Source organism: Heliangelus exortis, chromosome 1, assembly GCF_036169615.1.
Source record: "Heliangelus exortis chromosome 1, bHelExo1.hap1, whole genome shotgun sequence".
Lineage (NCBI taxonomy): Eukaryota > Metazoa > Chordata > Aves > Apodiformes > Trochilidae > Heliangelus > Heliangelus exortis.
Window position 1 is genome coordinate 13,752,898 of NC_092422.1, and position 23,502 is coordinate 13,776,399.

At 37.7% G+C, this 23,502-nt stretch overlaps 1 protein-coding gene across 1 annotated transcript; it reads left to right on the plus strand.

The window, feature by feature from the left end:
- Positions 1–1,066: 1,066 nt before the first annotated feature.
- CFAP300 (cilia and flagella associated protein 300) lies at positions 1,067–22,706 on the plus strand. The gene is made up of 7 exons (XM_071734410.1): positions 1,067–1,189; positions 1,745–1,826; positions 3,405–3,477; positions 8,940–9,106; positions 11,585–11,757; positions 17,885–17,951; positions 22,374–22,706. The coding sequence occupies exons 1-7, from the start codon at positions 1,077–1,079 to the stop codon at positions 22,503–22,505; spliced, it is 807 nt and encodes a 268-aa protein (XP_071590511.1). The 5' UTR covers positions 1,067–1,076; the 3' UTR covers positions 22,506–22,706.
- The last annotated feature ends 796 nt before the right edge of the window (positions 22,707–23,502 follow it).

Here is a 23,502-nt window from a genome sequence, read left to right on the forward strand (position 1 = left end):
GGCTCCTTATATGTCACATAGCTGCTACACAATAACTTCATCTGCTGAACTGCAGCCAACTGGTGTAAGCACTTAAAAAATTCAGTGAGAATGTAGTGAGCAATGAAATCTACTGAAAGTATGCTAAAACAGGGTTTATTAGTACACTTATGGTATCTATTTCTTCCCCGTTTCTTTGATACAAACCTGTTTGACTAACAGATTTGCAATATTAAATCTGTAGGATGTCTTTTAGAGGCCGATGAGATGTGGGTGTGCAGGTTGGCACTTCAAGCCTTGCTCCCCTCCATCGTGTCTCTTCAGCTTTCTAACAAAATCAAACGTGATTTAGATTATTTTATCAGAAACAAACAAAACCACTGCTAAGCTCCTTAGACATTGTCTGCTAATTAGTCTGAGCAGAAGACCACTGAGAAAATGACATTTTTTGAGATTTGCAGCAAAGTGAGAGCTGCTTTTGGCAAGGCAGAGCAGACTTAATCTCTCGCTGCTTTCTCTGCAAAGGGCAGGACATTCCCCAAATTTTGCGAGGTGTCTCTTGCTTTACTGGGCTTTTAAGAACAACTTCCTTCACTCATGATGTACATTCCTTAAATTTTCCACTGGGAAGAGCTTGAGAGCACAGCCCTGCTAACCCAAATAGTTAAGCACCCCGGGAAGCAAAAAAAGGCCTAATTCATTAGAAGCTGATAATTCATAACTTTGGGCTTTCTTTTCACAATTCCTTCTGGCGTTACATTACTGGGGGTGGTGTTGGGGTGGTGATCGCGGCGGTACCGCTCCCACCTTCCCCTGCAGATGTTGCACAGGCTCCGCCTGAAAGCTTCCCCGGTGCACAGGCAGGAGCAGAGGGGAAGCGGAAAAAGATTTATGTTTAATTAGGGAATTTAACCGGTAAATATCAAAGCCATCCTGTTAGAAGAGGAGCAGCCGTGCCTTCGCGGCCCTCACAGGACGGGTGTGGGCGGCGGAACGCTGGTGAGCGGCCGAGCCTCGCGGCGGGAGGGAGCCGGCGGAGCACCGCCCGTGCGGCGCCGTTTCCACGGCAACCGCCGAGGCTGTGGCGGCGCTGGAAGATGTCGGCCACCGGGGATCGGAGCGGATCCGCGGGCTTCGTGTTCCGTTCCCTGCCCCAGAAAGTTTTCCCCTGCCTGGAGAACAGGGACATCCGCGACCGACTCCTCAAATGGTGTGGGGGGGATGAGGGGGGGCGAGAGGCGGCTCGCTGAGGAGAACGGGGAGCGATGAGAGGCGGGTGGGAGGGAGGAGAAAGGGCGGGCGGTGCTGAGGGCCGGGGCCGTCACCGCACCCTCACGGCTCCCGCTGTGCAGCAGCGGCGGGTCAGTGTCTCTGTCTCTCACCCTCCTCCCTCTCCCTACCCCCTCCACTTCAACCTCCCGCCCGTGTTTGCAAGTCACTTCAATATTTTTCAGGCACATCAAACCCTTGTTCTGCGGAGCAACGCGTTGGTTCTTCCAGAATTAGCCCAAATCCATTTCAATTTCGCAGCGTTGCTCTGATGCTATTTGAGCAGCGGTTTTGCTTTCCTGTCTCTCCAAGATGGGCTGGGAGGAAGTGATAAACAAAAACTGTGGGAGCGGAAAAAAAAAAAAAAAAAAAAAAAAAAGAAAAAAAAAAGAAATTATTGGTCTGAATAGGACTTTGTGTAGTGTGTCCTAGGCTCATTTGCAGAGTGAATGAGTACCTAGTATGCACAGTCGTTCATCTCATTTTTCAATTTCAGGTCCATGCACGGCAGGATCATGGCACAAGCATTCAGTTTCGACCAGAAGTTTAAGCCCTATGAAAAGGATGAATTTGTTATGGTAGTTCTAAGTCCTTTAAATTCTAAGTTGCCTTTTTTTTCCCCATGAAATGATAATCTCTTGGAAAACTGCATAATAGCAAACATTATAGTAGTATTAACATGCTATTCACCTGCTCGCTGTCTTCTCTTTATAGATGACTTAGATGTGGTGCTCAAGCCTTATTCTGTGGCTTAACTGTATTGTCCAGTAAAAATATTTCATATTGCACTAGTGTTACACTATTCTAAGAGGAAAAATTTAGTCATTCAAGATTCCCAAGAATTGGAATCTGAACTGGATGCAGATCTTGGCCACGGCCTTTGGTATTGGGAAGTCCACCCAGAGGGAGTCTTTAATCAGTGTACCCTTGCTCAGAGCTATAATTGCATTGTCACAGTAAACAGCACCATGCCATTAGAACTGCATATGCACCATAAATCCATCTGAAAATGCAAGCTTATGAAATTTATTGGGTATCACTGATTTATACTGGAAGTTTGGGCACTCTGCTTTTTGGGACTCAATCCCTTGCTCATTTTGTGTCCTCCATTTTTGTTGTAGGCACAGTTAAATCTGTTCATCTGTTTGCAGACAGCAAAAGTAATCAGCTGTGGTTTTAAAAACTATGGGGTTTTTACATCTGTTGTTTTAAAAACAACCCTTTGACTTGTTGTATGTTTACATTGTTATCCTGGTTAAAGAATTCAGCCTTTTGTTATTTGGAAGAAATTCACGCAGATGATTAATCTCCAACTGACAAACATTTCAAATGACTGAAGTTTACAAAATAAGCATTTGTTTTCTCAATCATTTTGAATCTCTTTTGAATAAAAAATTTTAAAATATCACAATGAAATTATGAACTCTGAGTAGCTGGGAAATAATTAAGAACAATGGGGACATTATATAGTGTGATCTCTGTATCTGAGAGGTAGTGGAGAGATTTAGTGGTGGAGAGACTGAAAAATTAATATATTTCTTAGCAACTACTTCAGTGATTATTCACTCTGCTTGGATGCATCTGCATAAGCATGGGTTTTCTTAATTGACTTATTGTTCAGACTTGTCAGATCCCAACATTAGTCCTTTTTAATTGATAAATCTGTAAGATGGAGGATCTTACTGTGGAATATCTTCTCCACCCCTTCAGTAACTTTCAGATTTCTTCTATATATAATTTTTTGTTAAGTCTCTACACTTCTTCAAGCTTCAATTTTGTTTAGAAAATGTAATTTTACAGTCATAGTTTGCATTTCATTTTTTACTTCAACAACACTGTATGCTGAGATAGAATTGTTTCATCTCCCATTGTCTGTACCTCCAAGGATTTCATTCAACCTTTTCCTGTGTTCTTGGACTAACCTTAATACTTCATATATGTACATAAAGACCTTGAATATATAAAAGACACTGACTACATGAAGTTACAAAACGTGTATTTCATGATGTGATATTTAGTATCCAAACTGAAAGATCATACAGAGTTAGCTTTCTAATTGCATCCTTATAAGTTGCTTCCAAAGTATCCAAGGCACTATAAATTGTGATTTTATGTTTCATTTCATTAACTTATGTTCTCTTATTTGACTATTACAGGCATTTTTTAATGATCAAAATGTGAACTCCAATTTAAAGTTAATCTCATCTTCAGGACAATGGACTAAATTGGGTAAATTTAGGATAAATTAATCTTAAATAAAAATGGCTGTGTAACTATTTTTCTTTAATGCAATTTGTAATAATGAAAGTTCGTATTTGCGTATTTTCTTCTACGCAATAATAAGATTCTTACTTAGTTTGTTACTAAATTGTCACATTTTACACTTTTTGTTCCTTGACCTCTGCATTGATGAAGAAATCAAGCTATTATATGTATTTTCAAATGGTCTGTGATATCCAGTTGACCTGATCATGTATCCAGACATAATCAGCTACATTAATTGTGGAATTATAGTACTACCTTATTCAGATGCTTGGAGAAATAGTCACCTATAGATGCAACTACCTTACATAGCACAGATCTGAGATTTTTGATTTGTTAAAAATTAAAGTTGAAAGAGCAGAAGATTAGATAGAGCAGAGCCCCAAGCTTGTGTAAATGTGCTGTCTGCACAACAAAAGTGGGTGCAGAAATAGAACCATGTGATAGGTTGCTCTAGATGCAGTCATGGCATGAGGTTGACTTGTAGTTTGTCACCATGTCATTAACTGCTTATAACTCTTGATTGTGTCTGTAGATGGAGATGAGACATTAAAGACCAAAAGCAAATAGCACATGATTTTATGGCACCACTTTGAAATTGTAATTTTGATTATGTAAATGGCACACAAAAGTTCATGGAAATTGCATGTGATAATGTAATGGGATTTTATGCATAATGTGAATTCTGATATTGCCAAAGTGATTTTCCTTAAAAGGAGTATTTTAAAAGAGGATAGTGGGAAGTCCTGACTTCTTTTGGTTTGTCTGCAAATACTTTACTGTGTGTAAATATTTAATGGAGCTTTGGGAATTTTCTAACTTTTCCATTTCAACTCTCTGAAATTGGTATAAGGTTCCCCTATTATATACAATGACACTGGACCTTGCCATCTTTTTGTCAGCAAAATCCATTTTCCAAACACTGCATCCTGCTGTTAAAACAATTGAAATATATAAGATTAAAAAAGATTCTCATTTTACTCCTCAGGTACCTCTTTTTCTCTCTGGCAAGCAAAAAGAGAATAAATATATTTCAGACCATGGGTAAACCTATTCCTGCTTTAGGCAAGAATTTTTTTTGGGCTATCTGTCCAGCCTGTGACTTGCCAGTCCCTGCAGTGAAGGTCAGGAGGTTACATACCTCATGTTAAGAGCAGAGGGTCACTTGTCAAGTATCCCAGTTTAATGCCTGATCCTGCTCAGTCTTCCTCAGCAAAGAAGTAATGCATTTTGTTCTGAGGACTGGAAGGGTTCCCTTTCAAAATCCTGAACAGCTGGTATACCCCATTTGCTCTTAAAATTTCATCTTCCCATTCTTTGCCTATTTTTGGTGAGGAATGTTGGCACATTTTTCTATACTTAGTCTTCATGTGCATTTTTAAAAAATATAGTAAGAATTAGCTTTGAGTGGGAGGAGGTAATAAATCATCTACTAGAATTTTCTTGTGCAGACATGGAAATATATTAATCCAGATATATCATTTTAGTTATCACTGTAGTGTAACTCTTTTACAAATGAGTTCCTGTTCTTGAAAGAAAATACTGGAAATGGGCTTATTTTGCTTTATAGAAAATTATATTATCTAGATCAGTTCAAATACTGTGTTTATCCCCATGCAAACAAAAATGTTACAGTTATTGCAGGGTGAGAATTTTTGAGATGCATAATGTAAGTGTGGTTTACAGAGGCTCTTTGAAACCTACCTCCTCCTCCCTGCCTCAAGCTTGGGCATAAAGTATTTGTGGATCCACAGAAAGATGTCAGCGTAATATGAAACATATAAAGCATAATATTACTTCACAAGAGTGTTTGTTTTCATAATCTTTTATGTCTTTTTCCAGGCTGTGGTCCACTTTTACCTTGTCACTAAGAAATTATTTTTCCTTTTAATTAAGTGGGTGTGGTTTTATGTTCATATTTATTTCTAGCTACTCCCTGTTACTTTTCATCTTTTCCTAAAATCTGTCTCTAATTCTTTATTGGTTTTTTTTCTCCTGTGTCTAATATTTTTTTCCTTCTCCTTACTGCTTTTTATCCTCACCCTAATATTATCAGACCATAATAACCTCAGTATCCATCTGTTAGATCAAAAGGTGGCATAAGGAATGCAACATGCACCTCTATCCTCAACTTGCCCATGTGCTGGGGTTCCTGGTAGGATCCCACAATATAGTACATTGTCTCTAAGGCTCCAGCTTTAACATTATTTAAATACAACATTTTAGGTAAACAAGGCACAACGATATTCTCTGCTCTGCTTTTTTTTCATGAGACAGATACTACTCTCGTGCCACACTTTCTTGGCTGTTGTAGCAGGGATATTTCTTCCCCTCTTCATGGCTGCATTGCAGAGTACTTGATAGTTCTGTCATGTGCTTTAAGGCCCCCTTTCATCTCTTACTGTCATATTTCTAAAATAGAAGCAGCAAAAGGAACAAATTTGATCCATATCAACTTATGTCTTGAGTCTTGTGTTGTTAAATAGCTGCAAGGAAAACTAAATAGTGTTTTTTCCTCAGACACACTACTGGCCCTGCATCTGTCAGCAGCCTTGGGATGGCAGGATTGTATCTGCATAAGGTCAATTAACTGAAAAGTTATATTCAAAGGTGTAGGGTTACTGTCTTTTTTGTAAATAAAAATTGAGAATTTTCCTAAGAAAAATTCTTCATTTGCTATATGTACTTGAAGCTCTAACAGTTGTCTTTGGAATAGGCTTCTAAAATCTGGAAGGTAATCTTAAATCATCAGTTTTTTACACTGCTGTTACAGGTTTTAGTTTGCAAAAAAATGTAGACATATTTTAAAACAATAAATCATCAACCTGCACCTTTTACTTTTGAAATATCTTCTTTTTTTTTTTTTTTTGGTACTACACACTGAACTGGCATTATGTATGTTCTGTATAAACTGTTTTATAAATAGTAAGTTCCAAAAGGCTTATCTGAGGTAAAAGTCATTCTTAAACTTTGGAGAAATTCTAAATATACCTAATCTGGGGCTTATCTGCCCCATACTAGATATGCAGTGTGTTCATTTAAAAGTATATTTGCAGCACTTTATAGATATTCCAGAGCTAACTGTTTTAAGAACCTTAATCTGCTTCAGTACTTCTCAGCTCTTTGTTTTCCACTTGCAGATCTGTCGAGGCATTTCTTCTTATTATTTTATTGCTCACTTTTACAGTGTTATTAAAGCTGGCCACTGTTTTCCAGGAAATTCTGGATATCCAATTTCAAGTCTCACCTCTCAAATGGAGGACAGGAGCTTACAGTATATTTAAACTTTTCCATTTATAGTTTGGTTTTCTGAACTATTGAATAGGTTACAAAACTCTTGATCTTTTTTCCTGATGAAAGTTTTCAGAAAATCTTCAGAGCAGAAGTCTGTCTCCTTTCCTCCTCCTCTCCCAATAAAATCCTAACACTTTGAGGCCTTATAAATAGCTCACTTTCTTATACTTTGAGATCAATAACTGGAAAAATTGAAGATGTCTCTTTTTTCTCAAGTCATTCAGCATCTGATTTTTTTATTAGTCTTTGCTCAGTATTTGATTCATAGGTCTCTACAAAATCATTGCTATATTTGAGGTTAATTTAGGTCTTATTAAAGCTCTTTTAAAATAAAAATTCTAACCCTTGGAAAGGAAGCTAGAGAATTAGAAGTCAGAGGAGTCTGGAGGTGAGGGGGTGGGAGGAAGTATAATAAAAAATTGTCTTGTTTTTTCCTTAGGCTATGAGGCTGTAAGTGATTTTTTTCTGACTTGTAGTTTTAGTTATGTAATTTCATTATTTTTTGATAGTTACTCTTTGGACAGGTAGGAGAATGTTCTAAACCATTTTTCTTGAGTAAAAAGTACCCTTTTTCTTAACCTTATTTGTAGATGTGAAACCAAGCAATTAAATGTCAGGCTTTTCTCTATAGCCTGTGTTTTTCATCACATTGGTCCAATAAAATAATTATAAAATCTCGTGCCAGTATTTTATCCTAAGCTGACACATTTTCAGGCCTTCAACTTATAACTTCTCCTTAATTTTTTCATTGGTGTTGTTCAGGTAGGTGGTACAGTTTAGCTGTTTTTAGATGCCAAAATGTACTTAACCTATGAATGAATAATCTCCATGTAGTGTATGGGTGAAATCCCAAGGACTTCTTGGAAGTGGGAGGAAACAAATTTCAGGCTCTGCTGTGCTTGCCCAGATTAGGAGCAGAATGAAATTACAAGTGCCTTTGGAAGCATCATGGTTCATACATCCCTTCTAGGCATATTTCTTTTCCTGAAATACTGTCATCTAGAGTGAAATTTGGATATTTCCTAAATACTGGTCTTCAGTGATCCTTTAGATCTGTTTGTCACAACACCATTTAATTTTATCTTTAATTGTATGATCAAAAGCCTTTTGACATTTTGATAGTTTTGACCAGTTTCTCATGAAGGGAACTCTCAGAGGAGAAAAGATAAGATGAAATTCATGGAAAGCTGGAATGCTGTGAATATTATCTCTGGGAAGACACATTGCCCTTGTCTTGCATGCTCACTCATGCTTACTTGTGCTCTCCCCCCCTTTTTCTGTTCAGCAGCACTTTAAAGGCAGCACATGGAACTAAACTGAGCCCAAAGCTTCTTAAGCATGGAGTCTGATGCTGTTTGAGATGCCATGAGTTACCCAGTGCCACACATACAGATTTGCATATGTTGTACAGTATATAGAGGAAATCTCTGCCCTTATGGACTGATGTCTCATTAAGGGAAATACTGTAGGGCATCTCAAGTAGCACTAGACATCTATGAACAACAGAGTCAAACCTTGGATAACTTGCAAGTGCAGAAAACAGAAAAATTACAGAAAAACTTACTGTACGCTTAATGATTACAGAGAATCCTTCTGATTCATACAGGAAGTGCTGGGAGTAAATAACTGGTTAGTAAAGCTTTCAGTAGCTAAAAATTAACTTTTTTAAAACTTCACCTGTAACACCAATCCAAAAATTCATCAGGGCTCCATTAATTTTCTGTTTTACTTTTTAGGGTGCTGTCAGCAGCTATTGACTTTTGTCCTTTATCATGCCAAATTTGGTATTTGTCCTCAGTTTCTTTAAGGCTTAAGCTGTGGAATGTGATTTCCTAAGGCTGTGATCTAAGGTGATGTTGAGTTCACATGGTTTCATCTTGTTTCAATTGGTAGTATTGCCAACAGAGGGAGCAGACACAGGAGCCTTCATGGAAGGCAGCGTTCAGAGGAATTTACTGTTTTCTTCACACATTTCTTAGCTTTCTTTAGGTTTTGAGGGATTGTGTGATTGAGTCACATGAGACAGATACTACTGTGTGAACTGTGTTTTTTTTTTAAAGATACGTCACACAAAACTGTTACATTTCCCTATTTATTGCAAGAAACTTGGCATGAAGTCTTCCTATATATTCCAGATTCCAAAGTGACAAAAATCGAGGCTACAGTGGTGCCCTGTACACAGATTTCCATGTCATTTTTTGATCGGCTGTACTCTGAAGGAGTTGTTAGAGAAAATGGAGATATTGTGAAATGTTATGATGACTATTACAATGATATTCTCATCTCTGATGAATTAAGGAAGGTCAGTATAGCAGTGATTAATGTCTTCTAATTTTTCATACTCTACTAGGTATCGTAAGTACACATTTTTCAGTTGGTTTTTTCCCTGAAATTACCTACTTTCCATGGTAAAAGTGGGCATCTGTAGCCACATCAGGAAAAGACTGAGTCACAGCAGCTGCTCAATGTGTGAAAGCAATGGCTGTTTTCCAGGTGGGCCCTCTATCATTTTTAGGTGTGAGAAAGAGGTAAAACCTTCTTCTACCCACTCTTGTCTCACGTAGTCAGTGCTTGGGTGTGTGGGGGGTAGGGTATGTGGGGAATGCAGCTGCTCGTTTGCCTACAGGGGCAGAAGAAGTGGTGCAAATGGGAAGGTCTCATGGTATCCAGAGCTGCAGGTTTACCCAAGCTTCCAGGTCACTGAGACTGACTGTACTCTGTAGCTACATCCTATGCTTGGAATCAGTCTTCTTTCAGTAGTGCCCAGTTACAGAACAAGGGGTAACAGGCACAAACTTGAACACAAGAAGTTCCATCTAAATATGAGGAGGAACTTCTTTACTTTGAGGAAAGCAGAGCACTGGAAGAGGCTGCCCGGAGAGGTGATGAAGCTTCTGTCTCTGGAAACATTCAAAACCCACCTGGAAGCCTTCCTGTGCAACCTGCTCTAGGTGAAGCTGGTCTGGCAGGGGTGGGGTTGGACTAGAGGTTCCTTCTAACCCCTGCCATTCTGTGGGTCTGTGAATGCTGACCAAATCATATGTGAAGATATTTAGGGAAAGATATCTTCATATGTTTTCACTGAAACAAAACAGAGGTAATGATGAAAATGGAAATTATTTTTCAGTGTAACACTGGAAAAGGACTAAATATAACTCTAGAATGGAGTTTTACTGCGAGGTAAAAACTGTTTTTTATACCCTAGTGTCTCTCTAACTGTGATACCTTCTTAATCAACATATGACTTCATTGTGTTTCTTTTGACTTCATAAGCTAGACCTTTTTTTTTTTACTTATGTTTGTTTAGCATTAGCAAAGCATAGTGTGGGAGAACAGGATTTTGCTCTTCCTTGTATATATAATCATCCTAAGTACTTAATAATTATAGAGTTGCACTCATTTGCACTTGGCAAATCCTTTGAAGGCAATGTATTTGAACCAGTGACACTGGTTACAGGATATGGCCTGAAATACTGGTCTGTCTTGTAAAGTTCTGGGAAAAGGACAGGACTCATGTTTAAATTTCACATGTGGTTGGTAGCCTAGCAGTTCAAAATACTATGTATTTATTTACAAATTGGGTACGTGAGAAAGATTTTCTGAAAATGAAGTTTACTGGATGTAGGAAAATTAGAGGCAACTTTTAAAATAAGAAAGCATTGGAGTTTCAGTCTCCTTTCATTTTCCTTTCCTTGGAAGGGATGTGTGTGTCTGCATTTGCAAGCTGAAGGATTCATATTTGATTGAAATAAATGTGATTTACTCATAAGACATAAGATAGCAAACAGAATTAAGGGACAAAATCTTCCAGGAATGACTTCCAAGCTTTAAACCACCCAATGCCCTAGGAGGGTGGACTGCAGGGGGCAGCAGGCTCACTGTCACCTGGTGTCAGTGTCCAAAATCCATGTTTCTTTCTTGCCTGCCATGTCTTCCCCTGCTTCAACCAAGAAGACCACTGGGCTATGTATAAGGTGGCCATCAACAACAATTGCTGCCCAGACCCTTTTTCACTCAGGTTGTGTAGTGGTGTTATAGAGAGGGACAGAGAGCAGTAAGGTCACGTCTAGCTTTGACCAGTTTGCCTGGGTTGGCATCTCCAGTTTGGCTGTTGTGACTCACTTGCAGCCATACTGAATTACAGTTCCTGTCCACCCTGGCAGTGTGCAGTCTTGGGACTCATCTAGCAAGTCCTCTGTGTTCACATAATATTGCAGCAAAAGTCAGAGGAGAAGAAGGGAGGCAGCTGGATAATGTGTCTGGTTTATCCAGGCTACAGATAAACCAGAGTTCACTGGAGTCTGCAGTAGCAAATGGTGTGAGTTTGAGCAGTTTCCTCTGGGACATCCTTGAGATTCCTTTACAACTGTGAGATAACAGTATAAACTTAGAGAAAAAAAACAGACGTAGGCAAAATTACCAAAGACAAACTAAAGATAACAAATACAGCTAGATTATTTTCAGATTATTGATCATGTCATTAGTATGATGGGCAATTAACCACTGAATAACAAGATGCTTGAAAAGTCTTATGTTTTGTGGACACAAATCTGAAAGTGATTCTGCTTTATACTGTATCTATAAATTTTGAACATAGTTGCATCATTGAAAGAAGCCTTTAGAGAGAAGTACTTATTTATTTCCACCCCTAGTTCCTACATTTGATATGGTCATAAGCTCTGTGTCACATACAGCAAAGCACTGGCATTGCTTATAAACTTTATCTCGTATAAGAATTTTTTGTCTGTTTGACTTCTTCATTGTTTTCATGTTCCACAAGGTCTTGCTCCTGGAAGATTCAGAACATTATGACTTATTCAGTGAAATGGATCGGAAGGAATTTCTATTCTGTCTTTTTAAGCATCTTTGCATTGGAGGAACTCTTTGCCAGTTTGAAGATGTAATTGAACCATACTTAGAAACTACAAAAGCTTTCTATAAAGACTTGGTGAGGTAAGTGCAGGGGTGTTGGACCTAGATGATCTCTAAGGTCCTTACAGCTGAAACTATTCCATGATTTTAAGTGTTTTCTGTTTTATAAAATTGTATCTATATATGTGCTGAACATACATTCCTTGTGTCCATTTGTCTAAATTTAATATGCATTACTACTTCAAAAATAGGGCTGTATTTAATCAATTTGTGAGCATACTATCAGAATACCATGTATCAAAGGTAGAAACTAGTTCAATGGCAAAATGCATGTAACTTTAGTGGCAATTGTCCCACAAAAAAACTTTTTAAATAAATATTACATGTATGGACATAGAAGTTTTATAATTCACTCCCATTTAAAAGATTGTTATTTATGTAATTGTCTGCTTAAAACATGGCATGGCACTGGAACCAGAATATGTTCCTGCTGTCATTGATAAAATATCAACAAATAAGGGTTCGATATATAGTCTTGACTACTTTGAAGCTGCTTTTGGCTTAGGATTTAAAAATTTAAATAATTAAGTTGAAATTTTTACTTCTGTATGCATATATAGGTATTGGGTTTTGGGTTTTTTTAAATACAGTTGGATTTTGGCATTCTTAATTTAACCTTTACATTTACATTTGTATTTTCTTGAGATTAGAGGTGGTTGATTGGAGGCTCCAATTCAGACAAAAAAAGAGAAAGAAAAAAAAAAAAAAGGCAGTGTTTTGCCCTGTTTTGGTATATCCATATGCTGGCTTCTCTCACAGACAAAATTTCTTATTTCCTGGCTAGTGAAAAATGGTGAGATAGTAATCAGTTATGCAGGGATTCACTCCTAGCTCAGCTGATGGCAGTGTGAAGGTCATAAATTATATTACTAAAATTTTATATTTTTATATAAATAAACAATATTTATATTGCTTTTATTTATTAATTATTATTTTATCAATATTTTTACATTTATTATAATTATTATTTTTATTTATTATATATTTATTAATTATATTTATTTTTTATAACTTTTATATTTATATTTAATTTTATATTATACTTTGCCACACATAGTAAGTATTTGTAGGATAGTATAAAGAACGATATTTGCCTGAACGATGCAGAACACTTGCAGACCTATAAAATGTGAGATAGTACAATAACTCTGGTAATATGGATACTAAATAGTGCAATGGAATGTGCACTACAAAGGCTTTAACTTGCTTAAAGCAGGAATTGGTATTTTACTTCCTTCTCAGCTCTATCTGGAATGGTGTGATGACCAAGTGTTACTTTATCTCCTATTTTAAGATTCTACTTAAAATATTAGAACAAAATCATGTAAGATGTATTTGTCTTCAAGTCTGTTCTTAAAATATCTTTGGATAAACACAGAGTAAAATGTATATGTATCAACAAAGATACAGTGAAAGCATTAGACCCAGTGATTCTTAATCACCTGAATATTTCTTTATTTCTATACCTTTTGTGTATAGCTTGCTGTATCAAAACAGAATATTTAAAGCAAAAGATTTTGCTGGATTTTAAACTTTTTTGGTAGTACTTAACAAAAGAAGCTTACAACAGCTTAATAACTTCTGAATGAGCTTTCAGATTTTCTAGTGATTAGTACTTTTCAGGGTGCATGTTGATTTAGTCATAGGCCATTTCCTAGGGTCATCTACAAGCTGATACTTGTAGAGAAACCAGTGAAACAGAGAAATTGAGTGTTCCAATAATTTCTTTTAGAATGCACTTGGATTAGTGTACTTCTTAATTTGAATATTGTGGCTACTCACTAAAGGTTTGTTACTGGTTTGATTAGGTTTGTTCCTTTCGTATCATACACAGACAAAAATCAAGTGAGTTCTTCAGAAATACAGAATACAACAAAAGGATCCTTTAGTTCTACTCTCTCATTTCTTTTAATTCATTCACCCTGCTCTTGCAAAAAGCTGTTTGTTACTCTAATCCTTAGTTTTAGTTAACTCTGCATTGACTGCAGCAGTTTCTGCTCTTGTATTGTTGAATTGACCTAGGCCAAAGCAAAGTCGAGTCACTTCCTTCACCTTCTTGCCTTTGCTGTTGAATAGTTTTCTCCTGAAGAGGTTCAAGTTTTCTTCTAAGCCACTTGGGTTTTTTTACCTTCATGTCTCCTTAAACCTTTCTTCCTTCTCTTTACTTTTTCTGCTGTAAAATCCTATGAGGTGTTGAGTAGATCTTGTTAATTAAAAATGAGAAATAAAAAAAATCTCGCTTTTAAGCTTTGCTTTTTCCATACCCCAAATCTGTTCCCTATTGGCCTTCTTTATATTTCTGTGATTTTTCTCTTAAGGGCTACTTCTTTTCATTGTACAATATCAGGCAAAACATTTCTAGGTCCATTCCTCTGTTTTCTGGTGTTTGGGTTTTTTTCCCATCTGACAGCTCTCTTTCTATCCTCACAAGTTTTGAAGTACATCTACTTAATCCATATGACCTAACTGTTCTTCAATTTTTATCTACCATGTATCTCTCCACTTCTGCACAAACAAATCTCTGCTCATTTCTCACTGCCAGTGGAGCTGGTGTTAACACTGAAGAAGAAACTCTCAGTTTAATTAAATCTTTTATCTTCCTTCATCAATATTAATTTCTTGTTGGTCCCATGAGAAGTTGATCTTGACATTTCAGCCTTTTTCTCCCCCTTCACAATCACAGTTGTCTCCTGCTTTGTCTCATTTCTCCCTGCCCCCAATTTATCCAAAATGATGTTGCTCTTTTATTACCACCTTTTTTAAGGGAGAAAAAGCCAATGAAAGGATAAGGAATGCAGCTTTGAAGAGGGACACTCATGCCACAGTCTCGACTGAAGTTCCAATTCCTAGTCCATTGTGTCACTTACTTCATTTTTACACAAATTACACCAGAAAATAAAACAATGAAAATTACTTCCTTGGGGACTCTTATTTTCAGTAAATAATTGCTTAAATTCTGTTTACCAAAGAGTTTACCTTCAAATTTTTGTTTAAAAACAACTATTATTTAAATTTTTCTTTTACAGACTGCCATCCTCCATCTGGTTGGTCTCTTTTAATCTTGGATTGCAATAACATTGGACACTTTCTTTCTTCTTAAAGTGGTATTAAAATTTTTTTGTGATATTAAAAAAATCTGTAAGCTTTAAATTTTGTCTTGAGGGCTCACAAGGCTTGGTAAAAAAACCCAAATGGATAGTGCAGTAATGGTTAGCTGCTAGCTGATGTGCATTTTAAAATTAGTTCCCACGGATGAGCTTCCTCTACTTTTGATACACTTTATAGAGATATAGGCAGCCACTGTTGGGTCCTGTAACAGTTCTTTTGGAAAAGAACCCTGCTTTGAAGAGTTCCTCAAAAATCTCTAGAGCCATGAGAGGCACACCTATTATAAGCTTTTTGCCCACTTTACTTCTTTACGATTTTCCTTCTGGCCTCTTCTGAGTTCTAACTCCTAGGCACAAGCATTCAAAATAGTGCCAAAAGGTCTGAGATTTCATTTTATTAAAGCATTTCCACATACATTGCTTGATTATGAGAAGCAGCACTTCTCTTAAATTAACTGCTCTAGATATTTTACAAGCATAGTTAGAAAATTCCAAATACAACTATTAAATGGCAGACATTTTCTCCTTTGTAAAAAGAGTAATAATTATTTCCTAATGAATTAGGCACAAATTGTATTCTGCTACTAATCCAGCAGTAATTGGTCTGTGACTAGTTGAATCCATCCAGAATTTTAGTGCTAAGTGTCATCCTGTGTAACATGGATAACTAACACAAAATCCTTTTTGTAGTATTTTTGGTTTAGTTAACTACTATCATCACATGACAAAAACTTGTTAGTTAAAATATAACCTATGAATCTTTGTTGATAAATATTGCTTTCTCTACTTAACCCCTGTCTTAATGTCTCTCCCTGGTGACAGCTGCTGTAGTATGTTATAGTCATTGTTCTCTTTGACCTTCTGTGCCATATACATGCCCTTTCCACATAATAAATGAATTTATGTGAAATCATCAAGTTGTTCTTTTAAAGTTTGGAATGCCTAATACAATATTGCCAGTAAGGTTATGATATAAGTAGAACCCAAAGGGAATTGAGAGATTATGACAAAATTTGCTCTTCATAAAAAGAGATGCACATTAAAATTATGATGGAACTACCACAGTCAATGAATAGTTTAGACATTAACAATGGAAAATAACAAATGACAATATTAAGACTTTTTTTAGGGAAATATTGCCCACTTCAAGAAGGCCAGGTAGCTTTCTCTCAAACCTTTTAGGAAATAAAAAAAAAAGAAATAGAGCAAATAAGCTTGTCAAAGGCAATCTCCTGGTTTCTTTCAAGTCAGTAAGGGAAGAATCCCATTTGATTCTGGCAGAGACATTATTTTGCCTTAAAAATTAACCAAAGTAATAGAAATAAACAGTCTGAAAAATGACTTACAGGAAGCTTGCCTTTTGAACACAGAGAAGTTGCAGGGGGAAAATTTCTCAAGGCAGTGGAATAAATAGGAAGCATTATTATCTGTCACCGCTTACTTTGGTATCTCAGATATATATAACATAAAAATTAAGAAACCAGAAATGATAAGTCATTATTTTCAGACACAAGAATGTGAAGCCAGAATTTAGATATATCTGTAGCTTTGGGGGATACTGGTGTAAGGTAGAAAGTGCTGACCCCACTAACCCTCTTATCTCTTGTTCTGAAGTTGTCCCTATTTCAGCAGAGATGGTTAAACAGTTTCTGAACTGCTGCAGTTTACAGCCCAGTACATTAGCATAAGCTGACATCCAGGTTAGTTTATCTTAAAGGCCAGTCTGTAAAGTGCAGTGCTACAGAAGCTGAGTCATGAACCAGTTGAGCTGTCCCTGCTGGGAAGGCAGTAATCTCTGGAGAGCTGGTAAGGCCAACAACTGGGGCCAGTACCAGTTTCAGCAGTGCTGTCCCAGTCCAGTTGCAACAAAAAAATCTGAGGAGGCCTTGTTACTGACTCACCACAGGAAAGATCAACTTCACAGGATAGGCTTAATTCATACATGACTGTGTCATTGCAGATGAAATCAGTTAATCAGAGAGTCAATTTCTTTTATTGGTTGGAGAGATTGAATCAACAAAGATGATGCTGGTTGATTTGGGCTTTGTTCTTACAAAAAGAAATTTTGCAAAAGTAGTGGTAATAGGGACTGTGGTCAGACAGCTTGAGGATGCTGTGGTCTAAAACTGGACTGTGTTTAACACACATCCTCTAGCAAGTTGGCAATATTGGGACCCTTCCCAGGAACCAAACAACCAAACCTGTTTGTGACAAGGCAGGTTTTGAGCTATGCATTTCTTGGAACTGCGTAAGTATGGACTTTATAAGCCTCAACTGTTCCACGAGTTAATGTAAATAGCAATCTATGAAATGAAATAGTTTAACAGACATTGTATGAAGAAATGTAAGCATCACTTAAAGGAGACCCTAGGAAAAATGACACATTTAAAAATACTTAAGTTGAAAATACATTGAGATGCCTAGATGCCTCATGTTATTAGTAATTGTGATGGAAGGAATGGCAGTCTTCACAACAAAAAGTCTAGAAATACAAAAATTCAGAACTGATACCATCCTAAGTTGCATATCAGTCTATACAGCAACATTCCAAAGGAAGAAAAATGAACATCAACAACAATTACCTATTAACTAAAAATGTTCTAATATCTGCATTTCTTCACCATTACTGCTGCTACCTCTTGTATCCTGTATTGATGGAGTTCACTTGGCGGGGGTTTTTTCTCAGAGAAATGTGGAAGGATTTTTACAAAATGTTTAGCTGAATAACTTTTCCTAGGTATCAAAATGCAGACTTTATATTGGAGTCACCTAGGCCTAGGTAATATTGCTGTGCTTTAAATGCTGAAAACAGTGAAACCAACTAAGATCTAGATACAGTCAATAGTTTTCAGTTAAATGTCATAATATCCACCTTAACTCTGATCAACATAATTTTGCATAGTCAATATGAGATGAATTTTAACAACTAATTTGAGTGAAAAATATAACGCATATGCTAAAAATGTATTTATTAAGTTAAGTACTCTAACAAGCAGTAGTTACTGCACATATTAAGTATATATTATTCCCCTGGATTTCAGTGTTCAAAAGGATCCTGAAACAAAAGAAATACGCATTATTTCTACAGTCTTCAGAGTCTCTGCATATGTAAGTATTCCTAAATTTTTGGTACAGGATTCTACTGCAAGTAACAGGCATGACATAAAAATAAACACACAATATTCCATTTTAAAGAATTATTTTTCCATAGTTGCTGTAATTTTTTTATTCATTAACTCCCCCTGATCTCATCCTACTTACATGCTTTACTAACTCTATCAATAACTACCAACTAAAGTTTTATTTGGTAGCTCACTAAAAATAGATTTACTGCATTACACTTGAAGTTTTAACAGTCATCCAGAAACTATTTTTTTTTTTTTAAAAAAAGCACCATATCTTTAGGTCTGAGTAATTCTGGGTTTAGATCTACTTGAGATTGCAGTTAGGATTCAGAATCCACCCTTGACTTTGTATAGTTCTGTATTTACAAATGTTGCTATGTAAATGCTAGAAATGTTGTTCTGTAAAGACTGCAAGGAAGCTTAGAATACAGAATGGTCAAAGTGGTGAGATGACTGCTAACCTCTTCTCCTGCTCCCTTGCCAAATCTCATTCCTATCTGTTTCTCTTGCAAAATCACACATTTACCATCAAGATAAGTTTGAGCAGATGTGTCATTTAATTGTTACAGTGGGATGAACTATCCCAAATTCTTCTTGAGTAACCAAAACATGTAATAATGCCAGATAATGTACCCACTTTCAAAAGAAAAAGCTGATGTCATTTCAGACTGCAAAAGCTTCCCTGTAAATTGGCAGTAACCCTGTTGTTCATCTGTGGGTCATCATCATCATATTTTAAGTAGTGTGTGTGATTCATAAAAGGCTTTTGAAAGGATTTTGAAAATAAGAACTTTTTGAGTGTATCAAAATTTACCTTTCTACTAGGAGGCAGACTGTAATAAAAATAAAATAAAAAGGCAACCCCCTGATAAATTGTTCCTTGTTCTGTTTCCTCCCCATCTCTGAAACAAATGTATTGATAAGAACTTTGCAGATTCCCATATTTAGGTAAAGGTATGATATTTAGGAGCTCCTCTAACCATCTTTGCTATACATTAAATATCACCAGTATTAAAAAAAAATTTAAAAATGTAAAAAAAGAAAAGAAAAAAGACAAACTTTGGCTTTACTGCCCATGCTGAAAATTTGTGAGGTGGAGAGTTCTGAAATTCTGCTTTCCACTAAAGAACATTCTGAAGAATTTTCTCTCAGAATAGAAGAAGGCGTAAATGGCACTTTTAGACTGTTTAATGACTCTGTGGATCAAAACTCTTTAAACTCCACTTGCAATTTATAGGAAAGGCACCTAATGCAGCACAAATATCTTGTGCTTGTGATGAAACTGTTCTCTCAAGGACATAACTACATTTCTAGCAGAAATGCAACGAGATTTATCTTCTGAGTTAATTTGTTAGATAAATATAGAGTGTGTTCTTATAATGTTGAGGTGACACTGTTTAAGCCATGTTTCCTTGGTCTGTACTGAAAGAAATGGACTTACTCTCTTAGCTTGCTATAAATAATAATTTAAAAAAGCTGTTCTGGTAAACATGACTTGAAAAGCAGCTAAGATGTTAGAATGCACATTTTTGCAATCTGGATTAACAAATGGATAAATAAATATACTAGTATATTTGTACAAGAACAAATTGAACCAGTAATTAAGAACTTTATGTAACACTATCCTGGCACTACGACTTCCTTTTTATTTGTTTTTTAAGCTGTGGCTAAGAAATTCTTATTTTTTTAAACAATATCTAAAAAAGCATGCTATTAGAGATGAACATATTTTAAGGTACTAAGGTGTAGTTATAAACATCTGTAGATCTGTTTAGCATCAAAACTCAATAGACCCAGGCATCACAAGAGAAATAATTTTAAATCTTGTGACTGAGTACTTTGTTGAACTCCAAATACCCTAGAGAAGTTTCGGGACTGGATATAATAAAACATCATTTACAGCTGAAGTGTTTGGATTCTAATTGGTATCTGAGAACTTTATGTACCTGAAGCCCAACTATGGCAGTGTTGGGGATCAGTGTAACACATAGTTTATTTCAGAAGTTGTTTTTTTTTTTTAATTTATTAAATGATGTAGTTTTGAGAGACGTAAAGTACTATCTTTGTTGTTGTATTATGCTATGCATATGTACTCTTAAGTCATCAGTTCATTAGCTGTGTTCCTACATAGAAACAAAAATTATCCTGCTCTAATATCCATAAATCAATAGTTACACCCCTGCACGTCTGAACTGAAGTCCACACTGCAGGTGGAATTGGTATGAATCCTAGTTCAGGCTCATGCACCCTATTGCTCTAAAAACAAGAGTAGATCTTTGTTAATTCTTGAGATTTTATGTTTGAGTGTTTTAGGGGTTTTATGACCTCTTATACTAATTAAAATAAATTTAAGAACCCATTTAATTAGATTAGATTTATCTGCTACCAGGTTTGGTATATTCTGAAGTTCCTTCAAATGCCTCATCACCAGCTTTTAACTAATTTTTGTTCTTGAGCTGTTGAACAGGTTTTTTGTGTGCTAAAAGGTTTTGTGTTTTATACAGTCAAAACCTTAACTGCTATCGGTTGATTCCATAAGGACTACGGGAGGGGGATCTTCAGCAGCAATGGGAAAAACAGTTTAACTAACAATGACATCCTGATGTTGGTGGTCTTCTGTTTGGGGGTTTTGTTTGTTTGTTTGTTTTTCATGCATAAGCTTGGGTTATTTTTGGATCAAGCTCCAAAGGCATTATGATGCTGATTACTGTAAAGTCTTACAGGTTGCTCTCCTTACTGCAATTGACAATCCAGTGTTTGATACACCTGTATCCCTAAAAAACACCTGAAGAGAGATGGGAATCTTAAAAATGGAAGCTACAGACTATTCTATGTTACTTAAAAATAGAATGTTATTTTTAATTTGTGGCATTTGACTACCATCGGAAAATGCTGTGAATAAACATTATCAAATCTCTACGTATCTTAAACAATGCTTTTATCATGCTGCTTATCTTAATTTCAGATTTATAGTCTTAATAATCACTCAAAGGAAGACACCAGAACATATAGTAGTGGTTTCATCTTCTTTGAGGTAACAAGAAAAAATGAGGTGTCAGTAACAGCTATGGTGTGAAATTTACATATGGTCCTCAGAGTAGAAATTGGAATCTATAATCAGTCAGAGAGGTTGCAACTGTTACATTTCCTTGGTCCAAAAAAAAAAAAAAAAAAAAAAAAAAGGATTGTTTTATGACAAGGAAGACAGCTTCAAACAAAATGATGCGAGAGATGTGCCTCCAATCTGCAATAATCTGTAGTCTGGGAGTTTAAATGTTTGATACATGCAACCATAGGAGGTTCTGCATAAATATAAGAAAAAGCTTTTTCACTGTGAGGGTGACAGAGCACTGGCACAGGCTGCCCAGGGAGGTTATGGAGTCTCCTTCTCTGGAGACATTCAAAACCCACCTGTGTGTGTTCCTGTGTAACCTGCTTTAGGTGATCCTGCCCTGGCAGCAGGGTTGGACTCAATCTTTTGAGGTCCCTGTACGACCCCTAACATTCTGTGATTCTTTGATTCTGTGTTATATAGGAATTTCCCTTAGGCAAAAAAGGGGAACAAAGGTCTTGAGGAGGTTTCAAAAGATAGAAGGTATCAGCTACACATATGTTGATCTTTTAGATGTTCAATTTGCAGACTAAATGTATAAAAAAATAAAATCAACTCCTCGCAAATCCTCGTCCATCTAGTTTCTCATTTCACTACTGGCTTTGAAGCATGTGTCAAGTTCTGCTGCCCTGATAGCACTGAAGCTTTCATTGACATCGACAGACATAAAAAGTTCAACTGAAGCCCCCAGTTCTTGCAGTGGTGGTTGCTGAACGTGTTTGGTCAGAATGAGGATTTTGGAGCTAGGTGCCTAGATTCCCTCAAACCCTTTCTGAGGACTGGCACACAAAATGTTTTCATTAACAGTTCAAAGCTGTTAAAGAAGAGCTGTGACAAGGTTTTTTCTTAAATGCAGTTATTTGAAACTGAACAGATGCATGAGCAAATGTTAAGTGAAAAAGAATTACTGATAGGACAGCTTTATGTATTAGCATGGAGTCCCTAAATGTTTTTCTGTTTTGAAGGAAACATAATTGGACCCTTGTATATTTAATAATCTGTATTTTGGTCTTAATGGTGTAGCCACATGCTTACATGTTTAACTTTGCATTTTATATTAATATTAAATTTACTTGAAGGGTATTGGAACTATACAGAGAGAACGACTGCATTTTGTAGTATCAGGATCCTCACGTAGACAAAATGCTGCTTCAGTCAACTATGGTGTATTGGTTGTATTTTGACACCAAATAAACTGGTTGGAACAAAATTACAGATTTCATTCAGTTTTTATGAATTCTCGTATGGGTATCCATGTTGCCACTAATAATGTTTTGTTTCCCTTCCTCTCAGGACGAAAATGGCCTATGTTATCCTTCAAGCAAAAGCCATGAACAGACTTTTGCCTACTTGATTGTGGATCCCTGCAAGAAACACGTGCATAGCCTCTATCACTCTTTCGGGAAAGGCTTATTTGATAACTAGGTACGAGCCTGGCTGCTCCACAGCTTTATAGTGGAGGTGGCCTTCTCTCTGCACGAATTTCAGTAGAAATTCCCTGGCTTTACCAGGATGGTGCGTTTCTTCATTACACGTCCAGAACGGCTCCACGTTCACACAGATGTTACTGTGTGTGACAGTTCTGTGTAACTTTTCTGTGTTCAAAATGCACACTTCTTGAAGCTATTTTCCTGGCAATTTTGTCCCCCCTTCTCTCACCCCTTTTATCGAATAAAAAGTGTTTCTCTAAATGTTCTCTCAGCTTTTCATATCCACGAGGCAGAAATGCAGGGGCAGGGTGCAGAGCCAGTGAATCTCTGCCGAACCGGGACAGAGCCCGGCCCGTTCCGCCTTCCGTCCCTCCCTCCTGTCACCCCGGACCCCGGTTCGTCCCGCGGGGTAACAGCCCCGGGAGGCGAGTGCCGCTCGGGCAGCCACTGCCACCGCCCCGCCACCCCCAGGTGAGACAGGGGCCGAGCCCTGCCTTCTCCTCCTCCTCCTCCTGCCGAGAAGGGTCGGACCGGGCCCCACCGCCCGATCCCCGGAACCGCCCTCGCTGCGGGAGGGAAGCGGTGGCCGGCCGGGGAGGGGAGGGGGGTGTCCCGGCCCGAGCCCCGCGCTCCCCGCGGGCGGAACGCGTGTTGGGGCGCAGCCCCTGCCCGGACGGCGAGGGCACCAACCCCCACTTCGGGCCGACGGGGGAAGGGAGCCCGGCCGCCCGTCCCCACCCCCGCTGGCAGCGGCCGCCTGGAAGTTGGGATAGAAGTTCGGGAAGGAAAAAAAAAAGTTCTGGTTGGCGGCACCACTGCGTGGCTGCCGAGGGCGGGCGGGCGGCATCCCGGAGAGGTGCGGGCGGAGCGAAAGGGGGTGCGGCGGGTGCGGTGAGCGATCCGACCCGTGAGGGGATTGCGGGCGGGGGGTCTGGGGGGGGCGGGAAGCGCCCCTCGTGCCGGGCGCCCCCTGAGCGGGAGGCGGTGCGGGC